We start from the raw sequence: 20,102 nt of genomic DNA on the forward strand, positions 1-20,102 counted from the left end.
ACCCAGAGCAAGTGTGACTAGAGGCCCAGGTCATCAGTGCCTAGGAGCAGATGAGGCAGGATCTTACCTCTTGTGTCTACCCAAGGCCGGCCGTCAACATCAAGTCATGCTCTGCATTAAAGCGTCTCTTCAACTCTGCAGGTTTTACTTCCTGTCAAACGATGAGCTCCTGGAGATCTTGGCCCAGACTCGAAACCCACAAGCCGTGCAGCCTCATCTAAGGAAATGCTTCGACTCCATTTCAAAGCTCGAGTTTGCACTCATGCCGCCCACAGAAGGGAAAATCCCTGGCATCGATACTGAGCCAGAAAAGGTCTTCACCAACGACATTCTGGCAATGCTGTCACCTGAGGGAGAGCGGGTGAGGTGCTTTGGTTTAATAGTTTCTCACAGATAAACTTGACCGTGTGCCTGGGACTGGGGCCGAGGCTGCTCACTCTCACCTTGGGCTTTGCCAGGGACCCCACTAGCCCAGCAGTTTCGAGAACAGCTGAGATAAACCCTTACCCTCAAACAACTAGCTACCTGATAGAGAAGTCAAGCAACTAGAAGTTGCCAGAATAATGGCAGTGGTCTGTTTGGGGAGTGAAGTGGGGAGAGGCAGTCACGTTTTAGACAGCTCTGCAAAGAGGGCAGCTCCTGGCCCAGAGCTCCAGGGCCTTGCCAGGCCGCCTGGATCAAGGCCTATGGCCCTCTAATCACATCCACGAGACAGTATGAGTAATAGCACCTACTAGCAGGACGACAGGGACTTGCAACTGTTACTTTATGAAAATGACTTCATGTGGCACCCATTGAGATCTGTGAGTGTGAGGTCTGTGTGAGTGTGAGGTCTGTGTGTGTGTGAGGTCTGTGTGAGTGTGAGGTCTGTGTGAGTGTGAGGTCTGTGTGAATGTGAGGTCTGTGTGAGTGTGAGATCTGTGTGAGTGTGAGGTCTGTGTGAGTGTGAGATCTGTGTGAGTGTGAGGTCTGTGTGAGTGTGAGGTCTGTGTGAGTGTGAGGTCTGTGTGAGTGTGAGGTCTGTGTGAGTGTGAGGTCTGTGTGTGTGTGAGGTCTGTGTGAGTGTGAGGTCTGTGTGAGTGTGAGGTCTGTGTGAATGTGAGGTCTGTGTGAGTGTGAGATCTGTGTGAGTGTGAGGTCTGTGTGAGTGTGAGATCTGTGTGAGTGTGAGGTCTGTGTGAGTGTGAGGTCTGTGTGTGTGTGAGGTCTGTGTGAGTGTGAGGTCTGTGTGAGTGTGAGGTCTGTGTGAATGTGAGGTCTGTGTGAGTGTGAGATCTGTGTGAGTGTGAGGTCTGTGTGAGTGTGAGATCTGTGTGAGTGTGAGGTCTGTGTGAGTGTGAGATCTGTGTGAGTGTGAGGTCTGTGTGAGTGTGAGATCTGTGTGAGTGTGAGGTCTGTGTGAGTGTGAGATCTGTGTGAGAAATGAGCGCGTGGACAGCTCAGCAGTCCCGCTAAGACACGTTCTCATCCTAATTGCCTCACAGGTTGGCCTGGGGAAAGGCCTCAAGGCGAGAGGCAATGTGGAAGAGTGGCTGGGTAAGGTGGAGGAAGCCATGTTCACATCTCTCCGCCGCCTGTGCAAAGCCGCCATCGCTGACTACCAGGGGAAACCCAGGACAGAGTGGGTGACGTCCGGTCACCCTTCCCAAGTAATGCTCTTGTTAAGCGTCCCCCTCGGGAGCCTGCTCTGGTGCCACACAGCACATGCTTAGGGGTGGGGGGCGTTTCATTGCAGGTGATCCTGACCATTTCTCAGATTATGTGGTGTCGGGATCTGACTGAGTGCTTAGAGTGTGAAGGCAGTCACTTAGAGGCCCTGGAAGAATTTGAAAAAGTCAATTTTGAGGTGAGTTCTTTATCAGAGAGGCTTAGTACATGTTGCCACGCAAACTGGCAATACTGCCCCCATGGGCTTTGTGGGAGGATTGTTTTGTTTTGAGTTTTTCCAAGACAGGGTTTCTCTGTGTAACCTTGGCTGCTCTGGGACTCGCTCTGTAGACCAGGCTGGCCTTAAACTCACAGAGATCCACCTGCCTCTGCCTCCCGAGATTAAAGGTGTGCTCTGTCGCCGCCGCCACCACCTGGCCTAGGTCCCCACGGCTTTTATCATAGTTAATGCAAAGTCACTTTGTTTCAGAAGTTCCAGTGTGCTGACATGACTTCAAAAGCTTCGGCATTCTTACCGAAATCATTGAGTTCGGTTTTTCTTAGGGACACTCCTTTAATGCTTATTTAGTGTTTGTATTTCCTAGAAGGAAAAGCGATTTAGGAGGAAAACATAATGATTTACAAATGTTTAGACATAATTGGGGTAGAGGGGCTGGAGAGATGGCTCAGAGGTTAAGAGCACTGAGTGCTCCTCCAGAGGTCTTAAGTTCAATTCCCAGCAACCACTCGGTGGCTCACAACTATCTATAATGAGACCTGGTACCCTCTTCTAGCCTGAAGGCAGACATACAGTGATGGGAGATGTCACTCTGTAAATATGTTTCTTGTATTGGTTAATGAATAAAGCACTGCTGGCCAATAGAAAAGCAAGATAGGCGGGACGAGGAGACAAGGAGGACTGGAGGAAGTAGTGAGGAGGAGTCAGCATGGGGAGACTAGAGAACAGAGGTCTGGGCCCACTCTCCGGTAAGATGAGACCACATGGAAATACTTAGATTAATAGAAATGGGTTACTACTTAAGACAGAGCTAGCCGATATGAAACAAGTAACTGGCCAACAGAATTATATCTAATACAGGGTGTCTGTGTGTTATTTGGGGCAGGCATGGCAGTGGGCCCAGGCGGGGGGGGAGGGGGGACCTACTCATAACAATGCAGACAGAGCACTGTATATGTAAAGACATAATTGTGTTTACTAGGATTAGCGTGGTGGATTGAATGAGCTATCCCACATAGTTTCGGTATTTGAATACTTGTTCCCCAGTTGATGGCACTATCTGGGGAGGCTTGGGAGATGAGAGGCTTAGGAGAGGAGGCCTTGTTGGGGGAAGTATGTCACTGGGGGCGGGCTTTGGGGTTTCAAAGCCTCCCGCTATTCCTAATGTGATCTGCCTGTTTTGTGCTTTCGAACTGATGACGAGAGCCCCTGGCTCCCTGCTCTACCTCTGCTCTGCCATCCAGAACTCGTTTTTACCCCTCTGGGGTTGTAAGCCCAGATAAGCACTTCCTTCTTGATTGCCTTGATCATGACGTTTTTTTTATCACAGCAATATGATCAAGGTCACCATTCCAGCTAGGATGCCTCTCACAGAAATTTACATTTCTATTAAAGATTCTTAAGTGAAGCCAGCATTGCCATGCATGCCTCAAACCACAGAGTTGTGAGGCAAAGTGGATCCTAGGAACTTATGGGGGAGCTAGCCAGCCTCCCGTAAACAGCAAACTTCCGTTTCAGTGAGACGCGCCTCCAATTCAGTGCAACTCGGGAAGGCATTCTCTGTCCTCCTCTGGCTTCTGCATAGATGAGAGACTTCACACGCATGCGCACACACAATGAAAAATGCTGTAAATGCACAGTACGGTATTTCTAGCAAGGGGCACAGTGTTGTGCACCAGAACTCCAGAACCTATTCATCTTACCTAACTGTCCAGCAATACTCCGCAGCCCCAGCCCTGGCAACCACCGCGCTTGTGTTTATATGAGTCTGATGACAACAGACTCCTCGTTCCTGTAACTGGCTTATTTTATTTAACTTGCTGCCCACCCAGGGTCCACCCATTTCATTCATGCTGTCCCCTGTGACAGAATTCCCTTCCTTTTCAGGCTGAATTCTAGTCCGTTGTGTGTACAGGACACATTTTCTTTTTCCACCGATGGGTTTTAGGCTGTTTCTTCATGCTCACTGTGGTAAATAATGCTCTTTAAGATCCTCATTTCAATTCTTGATATAGATGCTCAGAAATAGACTTACTCAATCAAATGGTAGTTGCATTTTTTTTTGAGAAACCTCCGTACCATGTCCCATCCATAAGTCCCAATAACATATTCCTATCAGCAGTGTGATCTCTAGCCACTTGCCCTTGCTAGTACCAGTCATCTTTTTGTTTTTTGATAATAGGTTTGAGATGATGTCACATTGTGTGTGTGTGTGTGTGTGTTTACTATTTGTCCTTTGACAATTTCATACATGTACATAGTGCGATCGCCCTACCCTCTCTCATGTGTCCCTGACATTTTTATCTCCAGCACACTTTTTGGAGGTCCCTTCCTCACATTCCTGTCCTTTGTTTTGTTTTGTTTTGTGATCCACCGACTTTTCACCAGGACCACCTGTGTGGCCACAGGTTTGGGAAAGTTCATTGGAACCTGGTGGGCCCACCAGTAGTTACACCAAAAGGCCATGACTGACCTTCCTCTGAGGCATCATCAGTAGCCAATAGTTCCGCAAGGAGGGGTAAGCCCCCATGAGCCCCTCCTTGATGCATGACTGGCTATTGACAGGCCCAGCCTTGTGCAGGCCTGTCAGCCGCCTGCAGCTGCTATGAGGTCATGTAATGACTGTGCCACGCCCTGACGTCCACACTTCTGAGACCTCCTCCCCATGGTCTGGTTCTTCCATGCCCCCTGTTCTAGTATGCCCCCTTGAGCCTTAGAGAGGGTGCTATCAGTGTCTTACTTAAGGCTGAACACGCAACCCTTATTTACCGTCTGTGCTGGGTTTTTCGGTTTTGGTTTTTGTCACCTTGACCCACACTGGAGAGTTGGAGATACCCAAGAAGAGTGAGCCTCGGTTGAGAAATTGCCTCTGTAAGACTGACTTGTGAGCACGTCTGTGGGAGCTTTCTTGATTAGTGATTGATGTGGGAGGGATCTGCCCACTGTAGGTGGTACCATCCTTGCACAGGTGATCCTAGTATACAAGAAAGCAAGCTGAGCAAGCGATGGAGAACAAACCAGTAAAGCAGCATCCCTCCATGGCCTCTGCCTCAGTTCCTACCTTGAGTTCCCACCCCGGCCTCCCTGGATGACAGCCTGTAACTTATAAGTGGAAATAAACCCTTTACTCCCAAGAGGCACCATTGAACTTTGATAAAGATGTGACAGTTTGGGGTAAATGGGGAACTAAAATATTTGCATTTATTTAGTCATTGGCCTGGTTAAAAGCTCTGCTATTTTCTTACTTTTTTTTTTTCAAAGTGTAAATTTATTTTGTCATTTCAATAATATTCATACTTGCAATTTTAATTATTTTTCAAGTATAGGGACAGAAATAGCCTCCTCTCTCTTGCTTCACCTAATTTCTTACCAATGGCAATGGCAATGGCAATGTAGCATCGTCACTCATGCAATAGGCGCCACTACTACCTTCATTGTTCACTTTGTAGACACTGTCTGTTTTTCTGATGTGCTTCTAATTGACCAAGTAATTAAACCGTGTCCTAATAAATGAATTACACAAAATTTATTTTTTGGCAAATCATTCCACAAATATATATATGAGTCCTTGATGCAGAATAGTTTTAATGAGATCTGTGCTTAATATTCATCACAGGTATGTACAGGAATAATTTAACTTGTGCTCCCATGATATTTATTGACTTAGCATATGGTGCTATGTACTGGAAGGAATGCTTCCTTTTTATTTCTTACAACTAATGCATCAAAAGGTGTGCTTTTATCCTTCATAGTTGCTCTTCAAGTACAGAAAAGATTTCTCTCTGCTATATATTGAATTCTGCTATCAGAGGATGACAAAAATACCTAGAAGGAGAAAAAGGGAACCCAGAGGCAGATCATCACTGAGGGTGGGCGTTGGAGAAAATAATAGTCTGAGGCCATCATACCTTACTAATTCAGATCTCTAGAAGTCAATAAAAACTGCACAAAGTCCTCAAATCAGTGTTCATAGAACCAAAACATGCTATTTCTTTTATTAAAATAAAATAAACAGGAAACAAGACCAGAGAAGTAGATAGAAGCAGTGTCTTGTATGTATGTTGTCAGTGCTGACAATTTCATACTGGATAATCAAAATGCTATACTCTTTCTGTGGGAGATTAATTTCCCCTTTCAATGTTCCTTAGTTGTCTTTTGTTCTTTGTGAAGTGTTGCGTCATCATGTTCTTTCCATAGTTCACATTAACATGTCCATTTTTACCATGCTCATGTTATGGCAGTCATGTAGGTAAGACTGCATGAGCGTAGCTGGTGACATTACTAGAAGACATAGTCTCACATCAAATTCACTGAGCATCAGGCACCTGAAAGCTTTCTGCCATTTTTAAAAGTGAGATTTTATGTCCTCTCTTTAGTAACTTTTCAATTCTTCAATTTTAATGCTGTCCTTTAACATGTATGCTTTCTTTTATGCTATTTTCTTTATTATTATTATTACTATTACTATTACTATTACTATTACTATTACTATTATTGGAAAACTACCCTTACAAATGAGAAGCAGCATCACCAGGATGACCTAGAACTCTGTTTAGGTCAAGATAACCCCAAACTCATTAACAGTTGCCAGCTTTTGTCTTTGAGTGCTGGGATTAAAAGTGTGGACCACCAACCATATCTGGTGAATTTCTAGGTAGAACATTCTACCCCCAGAGACTTCATATGTATCAGGGGCTTTCAAGAAGCAAATGTCCACTCAAGTCTAATTTTACTATTTCATAACTGTGTGACAGCCATCCAGTTATTGACCCTCTCTGATTATCAGTTTACTTAAGTGCAAAAATGGTGTCAGGATAATCTATGCTTCATAGAAGCCTTATGGAAATTAAATAAGATGTTGTAGTATTTTGTCACTGAATTATAAAGTTTTCTAATTAGATGGATTCTTCTTAACATATATCTACTTTAAATTTAATAATGAAAATGCACGTTGCAAGCTGATGTTGAAAATTCACTGTGACAATGCTTTCACTTGTAGAGATTAAACGCCCTGGCTGCAATAGTCCGAGGCTCTCTTCCCAAGTTACACAGAAACATCATAACCGCATTGATTACCATTGATGTGCATGCAAGAGATATAGTTACTGAGCTGGTTCAAACCAAGGTAAATGTTTCACTGGTGGAGAGTGGCATGGCAATCTGTGATCTCCGTTCGTGTGTCTAACACTTCCACCGTTTCTACCGCCGATGTAGGTCAACACAGCCGACTCCTTTGACTGGCAGAGACAACTGCGCTATTATTGGGATCTAGACCTGGATAACTGTGTGGCTAGAATGGCGCTCTCTCAGTACACCTATGGCTATGAGTATTTGGGAGCATGCCCAAGACTGGTTATCACTCCTCTCACAGTGCGTCCCTGGTTACCTTTCCATCAGGGTGGAGTGGAAAGTACTCTCCGTTGTAAAACAAAGACTTGATTGTTTGGTTTTTGTGTCTGGGCCCATGGGTATATTTTAGTTAGAATTTTTCAGGGCCAGAGAGATGTTTCGTTCTAGAAAGTGCTTGCCATGCAAGCATGAAGACTTGAGTTCAGATCCCTAGCACCCATATAAAAAGTTGGGCACGGGAGCATGCGCTGTAACAACAATGTTGGGAAGACTGAGACAGGAAGACCCCTGCAGATCACTGGTTACCAGCCTAACCAGACCGTGGGAGACCCTGTCTCAAGCAATGAAGTGCAGAGTGACTGAGGAAGGCACCCGGTGTTGACCTGATGTATACATGCACACCCTACATGAATCCCACACACATGTGAGCACACACACACACCTACGTGAATATCCCACACACATGTGAGCACGCACACACACACACCTACGTGAATATCCCACACACATGTGAGCACACACACACACCCCTATGTGAATATCCCACACACATGTGAACACACACACCCCTATGTGAATATCCCACACACATGTGAGCATGCACATACACACACCCTTATGTGAATATCCCACACACATGTGAGCACACACACACACCCTTATGTGAATATCCCACACACATGTGAACACACACACACCCCTATGTGAATATCCCACACACACGTGAGCACACACACACACACCTACGTGAATATCCCACACACACGTGAGCACACACACACACCCCTACGTGAATATCCCACACACACGTGAGCACACACACACACACCCCTATGTGAATATCCCACACACATGTGAGCACACACACACCCCTATGTGAATATCCCACACACATGTGAGCACACACACCCCTATGTGAATATCCCACACACATGTGAGCACACACACACACACCTACGTGAATATCCCACACACATGTGAGCACACACACACACACCCCTATGTGAATATCCCACACACATGTGAGCACACACACTTCTATTAAGTAAAACGAATTAGTCCTATGAATTTGTAAATAAAGCCATTTCCTTTCAATAATGACGATTGCTTGATTTCTTCAGGATCGTTGCTACCTTTGCCTCATGGGGGCTTTGCAGCTTGACCTGGGAGGCGCACCTGCCGGGCCTGCTGGCACTGGGAAAACAGAGACCACCAAGGACCTAGCAAAAGCTCTCGCCATCCAGTGTGTGGTGTTCAACTGCTCTGACGGTTTGGACTACAAGGTGCGGCTGCAGTTTGTAATCTGCATACATGTATTAAACACTCTCATCAGCCTTCTCCGTTTACAAATGACCTAAAGCAAGGAGAGACGGCGGCGGCCAGTAGAAAAGGCAGTGGGACTGAAATGGGGCGAACGGAGCGAGGCGGCATGGGGTGGGCTTGGCCATCTGCTGAAATCTCCTGGGCCAAGCCCACCCCTATAACAACCCCTTTCCTCATGTTCTACAGCGACCCATGGTTCCCTCGGGGATCACAGGGTTCACGTCACCAAATGTGTGTCCTCCCTTGTTGGGACAAGTAATGCATGCGATTGTGCTTGATTATAGGTATGTCCCTGTGTGCCTTGGCTCCTAGGCTTTGCCCTCTCCTTCACTTGCATCGAAAGGGGCTGGAAAAATGGCTCAATAGTTAAAACTGTATACTACTATTGCAGAGGACCTGAGTTCAGCTCCGACAACCCATGTGACAAAGCTCACAGCCACTTGTAAATGTAACTCTGGGGGATCCTAGACCTTATCCGGCCCCTGCAGTCACCTGCATATGTGTGTGCATGTATGCAGACCCACACACACAGAGCCACACACACACATAGCCACACATACACACACCTAAAAATCTACCTAACTTACAAAAACATTTGTTAATCAGTGGGTCACTAGAAGCATTCTTTTTTTGTTTGTTTTTGTTTTTCAAGATAGGGTTTCTTTATGTAGCCCTAGCTGTCCTGGAACTCACTGTGTAGACCAGACTGGCCTCAAACTCACAGAGAACTGCCTGCCTCTGCCTCTCAAATACTGGGAATAAAATTGTGCATCACTACAGCCTGTCAAAGCACCCTTTCTTAAATTGGGACCACTCCTCTGTTAGACAGGATGAAAGTTTTGCATTCTGAACCAGTGTATCATAGTAAGATATGGTTTGGGTAAGGCCAGGCTGCCCTTAGCATCTACTGAGCTTTGATACAGACAACCCATGTGAGAACTGGATTTCAAACTCCCACAGTCCTCCTTGGCCAAGAGTGACAAAATGAGAGGGTCATTTGTGTAGGCATGTTCTCAAGGAGAAATGTTTCAGCAAAGAACTTAAATCAAAAATCAAAAGGAACGTCTTTCTTACTTCTGTTAAATTGCACACACGTGAATATCATGTGAACATCTTCATATGTGCCAGAGATACAGGCATCTCCTTAGGAAAATTCCTTGCTCCGTGATGCCAGCCTGAGCTCTAGTTCCCCCCATTCTGCTGTTCAGCACATGTTACGTTTTGCTACTGTTGAGCATGGTGCTTTTAGTTTTCAAAGACTTACCTGTGCCAGCGTTCGTAGCGTATTGCGAGAATGCAATTTCCTCTCAAGTCTCTCGGAGGAGTCCACTGAAATTATTTCAGACACTCGCCCGTCTCCTAAACAATCTTCATTTCCTCCCCGGTTGCTCGCTCATCTCATCCCTTCTTCTCATGCTCGCCTGTTTTCACCCTCACAGCTGCTGGTTGACTTCGCGGCTCACACGCACGAACAGAGGACTAAGTTGTCTATGTGGGGAGCTTGTTTCCCCAGAGTGTAAGCTGGGCTCTTTGAGGCTATAGTGTGAATGGAGAGCAGACTCCTCCACAGAAAGTCTGGCCACGGAGCAAGCAGTACACGTTGTCGGATGGTAGCTGAGGATTTTCCTTCTATGTGTTCTCATTTCAGCCATTTTCCCTCCCGAGTAGAACCACCTTTCATTATTACTGAGCGTCAATGACTGAATTGGGTGGTCTGGAATCTTCCTTCCTCGTCTCTGCTTTCCTGGCCCCACTCCCAATGTCCTTCTCTCCCACAATCTCATAATGTCTCCCCTAAATAGACCTCCTTTGTCTACAAATGAGGCCCTGGCCTTTTAATTTGGTGGGGGAAAGTTAACTGATTGACTTAATCGGTGGGGGAAGACAACTCTGTGTCTCCCACGTAGAAGAGGAGAGGAAAAGGCCAATAGCTGAACCACGAATGGTCCTGCACGTCCTGATGCTGGGTTTGGCAATTCTTAAAGGCCCCACGGAAGAGTGCCTCTGCCTTTTTCTACCTCGGGCTTCACTTCCCTGTTATACCATCCGTTTCCATCTTCTGGCAACTTCCCCCCCAAACTTTCTTCCTGAGTTATTTTCCCCTTTACATCATGATTTTGTCAAAGGGGAACGGGTATGAGTGTGGACACACAAATGAAGACACACACGCGCGCGCACACACACACACACGCACACACGCGTGCAGACAAGATCCTCAAACATATAACATAAAAATAAATTGTTTCTGTTTTAAAAGAATAAATCAAGACCCACTCCCAGTGCATCAGTGTCTCTGCTTGGGAGTGCTCCTTGGGAGTGCTCCTTGGGAGTGCTCCTGCACTGCCTGCCACAGTGGGCACTCTACAGAGATAACAGAGATTCCCGCTGGTGAAATTCCCCAAGGCCTCCTTAAAACTCTCGTTTGTCTCTTCCATGAATTACACTTTCTGAGAACCTATATTTGCCACAGATAAGTGGAGGTTATGAATAAAATTCTCCAAGGAGATATGTTACACGTTACCATTTTCTGTTTAAGAGGAAAATCAGATCCAGACCACTTGAAGAGAAGCAAAAGGGTATTATGTCCTCTTATAGAAATGTGCTTGCTTTGGGTATATAACGTTTGCCGCCCTTAGAATACCAGTAGCAACAACACTGCACAAACGGCCGCCTTTATCTTTAGTGTCTTAGCTCCTGATTGTGTACAACGGAGGAGATCGACAATGCACCTGAAGCTGACCTGCCCTGCTTGCGTTTCAGATGATGGGCCGTTTCTTCAGTGGCCTGGCACAGTCCGGGGCCTGGTGCTGCTTTGATGAATTCAATCGAATTGACATTGAAGTCTTGTCAGTCATCGCCCAGCAACTCATCACCATTAGGAACGCCAAAGCCGCAAAGGTGAGACGTGGGGGTGGCCGGCTGTTGATGTAGCTTTCTCAGACCGGTCATGAATTCAGCAAGCAGTGCCTTAGGGAAGACACAGTTTCGGTGTAATCAGTAAATGCCGCCGTAACAATGATTACTTGGGTATGCGAAGTCCCGGTCTAAGCAAAATGAAGGAGCAAAGTCCCTGTGCTAGTCCCTGGGCATACAGAGACTATGAGAACTAGCACCTGAGCTCAGGAAGCCCTTCTTGCCACCCCCAAAATACACAGGCACACATGCACACGCATGTACACATACATTCATACGCACAAGCATACACACAGCGTACATAGACGCAGACACACGCACACACACATTTTCTTCCTCACTTTTCTTCTCCTTGCTTTTGAGATTTACTTACCGGATGTTTCTTTAGTGCCTTGTTTTCTGGGTCCCCTAACTTTCTTGGTGGCATCCAGGGTCAGCCTAGTGACGGTGGGAAAATAGGAGAGAAAACCTAAGAAGCCCAAGGAGTCCACAGGGGACTGGGGGGGGGGCTCTGCTTGGCCGCTGCTTAGGGGAAATTCTAATTCAAGAAGTGATTGTGTGAACGGATTCACAAACTCTCAGAGAAGGACTCATTTACTACACCTTTGCTTGGAACAGCTCTCCAGATTCATGTTTGAGGGACGGGAAATCAAGCTCGTTATGACCTGTGCAGCTTTCATCACCATGAACCCTGGCTACGCCGGCAGAACGGAACTGCCAGACAACCTGAAAGCCCTGTTCAGACCGTTTGCTATGATGGTTCCAAATTACGCGTTGATTGCAGAGGTGAGCTTCAGACTACAACGAGGCAAGGTTTTAAGCACGGTTTATCTTATTTGCCATCTAATTCTCTCAAGACAGAGACTTCTTTTATTTCCTAGTTTCCTTTTTGTTACTGTAATAAAATGCCTTGGCCAAAAGCAACTTAGGAGAAAAAAAGGATTTATTTTGCCTCTTAATTCCAGATTATAGTCCATCAAAGCCAATAAGAAGGAAAGGGTGGGCAGGAACGTACAGGAGCTAGTCACATCCACAGCCAAAAACAGAGAGGAATGAATGTGTTCTTGCTAGGACCCAAGCCTAGGGAGTAGTACTGCCCACAATGGACAGGACTTGCCCCTCAGCAACAAAAACAATCCCCCACAGACATAACCACAGGCCAACCTGATGTAAGCAATCCGTCATTAAGACTCTCTTTTTAGCTGGGCATTGATGGCACATGCCTTTTAATCCCAGCACTCAGGAGGCAGAGGCAGGGGGATCTCTGTGATTTCAATCAAGGCCAGCCTGGTCTACTGAGCAAGTTCCAGGACAGGCTCCAAAGCAATACAGAGAAACCCTGTCTCAAAAAAAAAAACCAAAACAGAAAGCAAACAAACAGAAAACTCCCTTCCCAGGCCATTCTAGATTGTGACAAGTTGACAATTCAGCCTCCACATCTTTCTAAGCACCCAAGCAATGGCGGTTCATTATCACTCACCCTTAGTGTAAATTCCAGCAAACAGAGAATGTCGCATTCTGCACTATTGTTTGATTTTCGGTCTTACTGCTAACATCCAGAATTCTCCCCAAATGGTTTATAGAATATAGCAGACTTGTAAACATGGGATGAATCAGTGTATTTAATTAACCCATTTACTGGGGTTTAATCAGTTCATCTCTAGGAGTTAAAGTGCCAGGACTTGTTCTAAAAAGGCAGCATTATCCTCATTTCTCTTTGGATATAAATTTAATTAGAGTCAAGAAGTATTGGAGCTCAGCCTGGTGCCTCATGCCTGTAATCCCATTACTCAGAAAGCTGAGACAGAAGCATTACTGTGAGTTCAAAACCAGCTTGGGTAATACAGTGAGACTTTATCTCAAAAAAAAAAAAAGAGAGAGAGAGAGAGAGACAAAATTAGGAAGAAGTAATGTTAAGTCAAAGCTGTATTAATCACTCAATGTTAATAATCACTCAGTTATGAGGAAGGAAGTTCATTTGTAATCTGTAACAGTTTAAAAACAGTGATTAATAAATTATTATGATTGTTCCTACATCTGTCAAGGCATGCTTTTATTTGAAGGCTTTGTTCTTTCATCCTAGCCAAGACTCCGCGTGTGTAAGTTTTACCTGTGTTTCTCAGAGCACTTCTAATGAGGTATGCTTTATGTACAATGAAGCGCACACCGCTCATCCCAATATGAGCAAATATTTGCACAGAGATTCATCTGTCTGGCGCCAATATCAAAACACAGGGCTTCCTTTCAGGACGCCAAAAGCTCCCTTGAGCCCTGTGCAGCATTTCGTATCGACGGACACTTCCCCTTTTAGACTGGAATTTCTCGGAAAGCACCGGTCACTCCCGCGGCTAATACATCCCTTTGAATTATTCAAGAATCTCCCACCCGAAGTAAAAGGAATTGATTAAGACTAGACCAGACCAGGCCTAGAGGAACTTGAACCCGAGTTAGCATAGTGCTCGAAGCGATCAGGGGTGTCCTTGTCTCCTGCGGACAGGGCCCAGGGCAGGCACTGTGGCGGGCAGTTCAGGCAAGCAGCCCTTTGCTCTCACTTCTGCCCGCTCACACCTCCCACTCTGCCCATTGTGCTGCTGCTCAGTCCTGAATTGGAGGGGTTTCCAAGTCCAGTCTTCTGGGCACACTTCCTGTTGTTGTCCCAGATGGACAGTCAGGGTTTTCTCATCAGCAAATGCTTTTCATTGGGACAAATACCCTCACTTCATAATAAGAGCACTGGAGACTCCAAGTAGGGAAAGCGAGGCGGTTCACTTTCTGGCCTCGCAAAGCTGGCCAGCAGCTAGCACGGCAGGGAGTGCATCCCTAACACAAGCCCCTTCCTTCTGCCTTTGCCCCCAGGGCTGGGGAATACGCACGCGCTCCCTCTCTCCCTCTCTCTCTCCCTCTCTCTCTCTCCCTCTCTCTCTCTCCCTCTCTCTCTCTCTCTCTCCCCCTCTCTCTCTCCCTTCCTCTCTCTCTCCCTCTCTCTCTCCCTCTCTCTCTCCTTCTCTCTCCCTCTCTCTCTCCCTCTCTCCCTCTCTTTCTCTCTCTCTCTCTCTCTCTCTCTGTCACACACACACAAATATAAATAAAGACAGCAGCTTTCTGTTATGGGGAGGGGCTGCAAACCTTTGCTTAGGTTACCTTGGCTAAAGGGGGCAAAGAGTAATTCTGTCTCACCAGAGTAGCTCTCCTCAGCCTGAAGAAGCATCATTCTTGCTTTTATGTTCAGAGTTCACGCCGCCATTCAACCTCTGTGTGAACACTTTTAAACTCCGGACACGGCTGCTCCTCAAACCAAGCGTCACCAAGGTCCCATCACTATCTGCAGAGATGGACAGTACGCTACCTGTCACTGTCCCCGGGGCACAGAAAGCCCTTCTCATTACATCCCTTACTTTTCTCGGTGCTATTACAAAGTGTCTGACAGAAGCAGCTGAAGGAAGGAAGGCTTGGACAGTTTGAGGGTACGGCGCGCGAGTGTCAGGCAGCTGGTCACGTTACTACCACACTCTTCAATCGTGGTCTCCTCAGTAAGCAATATAAAGATGTGACATCTAGGGTACAGGTCAAGTTCATCCATATAAGACTCGTATGTCGAAGGCAAGACTACGTAAACGCTACCTTCTGTTTTCTCTCCCAGGTGATTCTGTATTCTGAAGGATTTGAATCCAGTAAAATACTGGCGAGAAAGATGACGCAGATGTACAAGCTCTGCAGTGAGCAGCTCTCCCAGCAGGATCACTATGACTTCGGCATGAGAGCTGTCAAGTCTGTACTGGTCATGGCTGGGTAAGAAACCCAAAGGGAGATAGCGCAGTCACTAAAGCGCTGGCCAGGCCATTGCGAGTTCCATCCTCAGAAGCCGCGTAAGAAAGCCAAGCGTGATGCTGCATGCTTGCAATCCCAGTGCTGAGGAGGCAGAGACAGGCAGATACCTGGGGCTCACTAGCCAGCAGTGTTTGGGAACTGGGAAGCTAATTGCAGGGAGAGACAGGGGAGGGTATTTAAAATCTGTCTCCAGCACTCTCCTCACGGCCTCCTAGCAATGAAGGACTTGTCCCTGTGCTGTGATAGAGGCGAATCAACACACACGGGAAGACACAGCTCTGGCTGGAATCTCAGCCGAGTCCCTGACCCACAGATCTAGAACATTCCATTCTGTCTTACATTCTCTCATTGCCGCCTTAATGACTCTCTTGGATTTAGATCCCTAAAAAGAGAGAACCCAGACCTAAGTGAAGACGTGGTCCTGATCAGAGCTCTGCGAGACTCCAATCTGCCGAAATTCTTAACAGACGATGCTCTCCTGTTCAGGTAAGTTCTCAGGGCTCCCGGGGGTAGAGGGAAAGGGTGCTGCTCCCCGGGCCTTCTGGCATTCCTTGTCTCTTCTGGACATAGATGCATCCCTTTAAGAAGCACAGCCACAGGTAACCGGGGCCGACCACCTCTTGGGAGGGGGCAGGAAGATCAGACTGGGCAACATGAGACCTTATCCCAAAAGACCAACAGCAAAGAAAAGGAAATGAGGCTGGGCGGTGGCGCACGCCTTTAATCCCAGTGCTCAGTGGGCAGAGGCAGGTGGATCTCTGTGAGTTTCAGACCGGCCTGGTCTACAGAGTTCCAGGACAGCCAGGGCTGTTACACAGAGAAATTCTGTCTCAAACAACCAACCAAACAAACAAAAACAATAGAGACAGAGAGAGAAGGAAATAACCCCTATTTAGAACAAACGAACCAAAGTTAATATACTATTCTAATCACCTTTTTTTTTTTTTTTAAATATCGGTCACCAAATTGCGTCATTTTACAACAAATTGTCAAATTCCTGATCTTAGAGGAATGTCTAGTGTGAAAAACAAGTCAGGCTTGGAATTTAACACGAATGCAACCATTTTAATAATTTCTTTTTAATGCATTTAATTTTATGTTTCTCCGAGCTGAGTGCGTACATGATAAAATAGCGTATGAATTAGTCTTACAGGAAGCAGCGCTTCTCCCCTCCCCCTCCCCCAGGCCACCAATTCTCAGTGCCTCTGTTTAATTTGCTTTTCTCTCCACACTTCATACTGCGCTCGTGCCATTTCCTAGTTTGTAAGTTTGGGAACTTCTGTGTCTACGGCAGACAGGGACACACAGCCCAGCCTTTCCTTTCCACCCATTCCCTCCGCACAGTCATGCTGCAACGGTTTCCCGCCTGTCTTAGTTAGGTTATCGTTGCTGTGACAAAACACCATGACCAAACAGCAAGTTGGGGGGAGGAAGGGTTCATTTGGCTTACACGTTCATGTCAGTGTTCAGCATCAAAGGAAGTAAGGGCATGAACTCAAACAGGGCAGGAACCTGGAGGCAACGGCTGAGCAGAGGGCGTGGAGGGGAGCTGCTTACTGGCTGGCTTCCCCTGGCTTGGTCAGGCTGTTTTCTTATAGAACCCAGGACCACCACCAACCCAGGGATTGAACCACCCAAAATAGGCTGGGCCCTCCCCCATCAATCACTAATTAAGAAATTGCCTTATAGGGGGATCTTATAGAGGCATTATCTCCTTTCAGATAACTCTAGCTTGTATGTCAAGTTGACATAAGACCAGCCAGCACACTGTATGCATGTTAGCCGAGCTGTGTTTGTCTCGGTGTTGATATTTGAATATTATTTTCCATGCGTGTGTCTTTGCCAAGTTACCGTCTTTCTGTTGGGGGGAGATTCCTTGAGGCAGACTCTCTGTGTCATAGATTGTCTGTGTGATGTCTTCCTCACCAGGCCTCCACCTTTATTTTTTGAGGCAGGTTCTCTCACTGAACCTGAAACTCATTGATTTGTCTCTGCTCGCTAGCCAATGAACTTCCAGAATTCGTCTGTCTGCCAGCTTGCCCCTTCCTGGTGCCGGGTTACAGGTGTGCTACGTAGGCCTTTTACATTGGTCCCAGGAATACACATTCGGACACTTTACTCACTGAGCCACCTCCCCAGTCCTAAAAATATTTAATTTAAATAGATTCCATCATGTTAAGAGGTTTTGCCTTTCTATAGTTACATATGGATGTATGAAAATACCAATTTCCCCTCAAATACAATGAGTGGTCAAGAACAGAAGACTGTTTTCATGTGCAGGTCTTCAATTATCTGTGTCCTTGAGTGTCATTTCCTGTGTCTGGTAGCATTTTATTATTCTTAGATGATTTCCCCATTATGTTCTTTTACTTATGTTTATAAAAACTCAAACCCTTGACCTGATATAAACAATGGGTCTGTCTTTTTAAGTCTCCCATTCTTTTTTGAAGAGGAGGGACTTGAGGCAAGCTCTAAGTATTTAGCGCAGGCTGCCCTTGAATTTATGATCCTCCCGCCACAGCTTCCTGGGCTCTGGGATTGCAGGTATGGGCTGTCATTCATTCACCAAGTGTACTGAAGTTTGCTATTTGCCTTACCGGATTTTCATAGTTGTAAGCTTTCTGTCTTCCTTAGAAAGACCTCCTTACTCCTTACTGAAGTGTGGAAAGCCCATCCCTTTTCCCCATCTGGTACTTTTGCCACATTGTGTCTCCATTCTGGAAAACAAAATATAATTTTTATTATAACTTTAAACGTTTCTTCTTTGAAATTTGCGTTATATAAGGGCATTTTCATTCAAGTCTATATTGTTCACTGAGCACCCCCCCACACACACACACCCTGTGGTCTTCTTCCCTCCCCATTCCTCTCCTCTTAGTCTACTTTGTTCCTCTCAACAGTTATGTTTTCGTGGCACACATACATATATGTTCATCTCAAATGTATCTGTGTATCTGTCGTGTGATGCTGACTTAGTCTCTGTCTTCCCACAGGGATGTTTCTTCTCGACTATTTCTCAGAAGTTTCACAGCTCTTTTTAACTAGTGTAATTCTCTATTTTATTTGCGAAACTTTGTCTTCTGAAGCTTTCATTCAGTGTGTTTTGATCACATTCACTCCCTTCCCCAACTCCTCCCAGATTACCTCCCTCAAGCTACCCACCTAACTCTACGTCTTTTTTTAAAGAACTAAGTCCAATTTGTGTTGACCATATATATACTCTTGGGTGTGTGGCCTTCCACTGCAGTGTGGTGCATGAGGAAATTAGTAAAGGGCCATGGTGTGGAGGTCTTTAAAGGACACAGTGGTATAAAGTGTTAATCAGAAGGTGGGATGGGGATGGGTTAAATAGTGGAAAAAGGGAGAGAGAGCCGGACAGATGAGGAGGTATGTGAAGAGATAGATAACACTAAAGACCTTTTGAAAAGACCATACAGAAACCTACTACTCTAGAAGCTTCCAATACCCCTATATAAAAAGAGTTTAAATGGAGTTCCCTTATAATTGGCTGCCAAAGCCCCTACAAATTTTCTATTTCAGTTTCCATCTTATGTTTCTCAATATCCACATATAGTCATAAGCATATATAATACTTTAGGGAAACATTGAAATGAAAATTTCAAGTCTATTGATAAATTCATCAGCTAGGTGTTTGGTGCTGTGCTACTGTTCCTCCTGAAGGGATTCCTGTTGTGCAGAAAAGACACCAGCCTGCCAAGCAGGGAACCAGATCACATAATAGTTCAGAAGAAGGGGTGGGTCCTGGCACAGCCCAGGGCGGACCTGTAATGAGGACGGCCAAAGGGCCATTCCATTACTTATGACAAGTATGGGGAACAGGAACGGCTCCTAACTAACTAATGTCTTTTCTGTTTTGTCAGTGGGATCATATCTGATCTTTTTCCTGGAGTCCAAATCCCAGAACACGACTATGGTATTTTGCAGTCAACGATTGTGGACGTCATGATTGGACAAAATCTTCAGCCTGAGTTATGTATGGTCAAAAAGGTGATACAGTTGTATGAAACTATGCTGGTGAGGCACGGCGTTATGTTAGTCGGACCGACAGGAGGTGGCAAAACCACAGTTTACCAAGTATTAGCAGAAACTTTAGGGAATCTGGAAAAACTCAGCGTAGGCAATTCTTTTTATCAGCCTGTAAAAACCTATGTCCTCAATCCCAAATCCATCACGATGGGCGAGCTATACGGGGAAGTCAATAACATAACCTTGGAATGGAAGGATGGTCTGATGGCACTCAGTGTCCGAGCAGCTGTGAACGATACTTCAGAAGATCATAAATGGATAATCAGCGATGGGCCAGTGGATGCTCTCTGGATTGAAAACATGAATACAGTGTTAGACGATAACAAGATGCTGTGCCTGGCCAACAGTGAAAGGATTAAACTCACACCTCAAATCCACATGCTTTTTGAGGTAAACGCATGCCTTACTTGGCAGTGAAGTACTCAATGAATTGACCACCACCATCCAAAACAACTTACTTTACAGGGATTTACCGTTTTCCTCGTTTATCTGTGGTATTTTTTTAACTTACTTGCTGTGTACTTATTATCTTTTGCAATAGATTGGCAACACCTGCCAGATGTTCCTGCTTCTCTGTGAAACCGAAGTAGAATCAATTCTAGTTTCCTTCTCTTTTCTTTCTTTCTTTCTTTCTTTCTTTCTTTCTTTCTTTCTTTCTTTTTTTTTTTTCTTTTTGAGACAGATACGTATGTGGCTTACCTAATTCTAATTTCTAGGTAGCAATAATGTTTGGCATTCTGTGAATAGATTATTCCAC

General features: G+C 45.7%; 1 protein-coding gene across 1 annotated transcript in view; it reads left to right on the top strand.

Annotated features, from left to right (window-relative positions):
- Positions 1-20,102, top strand: part of Dnah6 (dynein axonemal heavy chain 6) — a 152,846-nt gene that overhangs the window by 49,739 nt on the left and 83,005 nt on the right. Inside the window, exons 23-33 of the mRNA XM_051202998.1 lie at positions 142-361; positions 1,485-1,649; positions 1,736-1,846; positions 6,885-7,010; positions 7,100-7,255; positions 8,356-8,517; positions 11,318-11,455; positions 12,089-12,256; positions 15,111-15,259; positions 15,677-15,784; positions 19,180-19,735. Coding sequence (XP_051058955.1) covers positions 142-361; positions 1,485-1,649; positions 1,736-1,846; positions 6,885-7,010; positions 7,100-7,255; positions 8,356-8,517; positions 11,318-11,455; positions 12,089-12,256; positions 15,111-15,259; positions 15,677-15,784; positions 19,180-19,735 — 2,059 coding nt within the window. The remainder of the gene's footprint in view (positions 1-141; positions 362-1,484; positions 1,650-1,735; positions 1,847-6,884; positions 7,011-7,099; positions 7,256-8,355; positions 8,518-11,317; positions 11,456-12,088; positions 12,257-15,110; positions 15,260-15,676; positions 15,785-19,179; positions 19,736-20,102) is intronic.

This window comes from Phodopus roborovskii, unplaced genomic scaffold (assembly GCF_943737965.1).
Source record: "Phodopus roborovskii unplaced genomic scaffold, PHOROB, whole genome shotgun sequence".
NCBI lineage: Eukaryota > Metazoa > Chordata > Mammalia > Rodentia > Cricetidae > Phodopus > Phodopus roborovskii.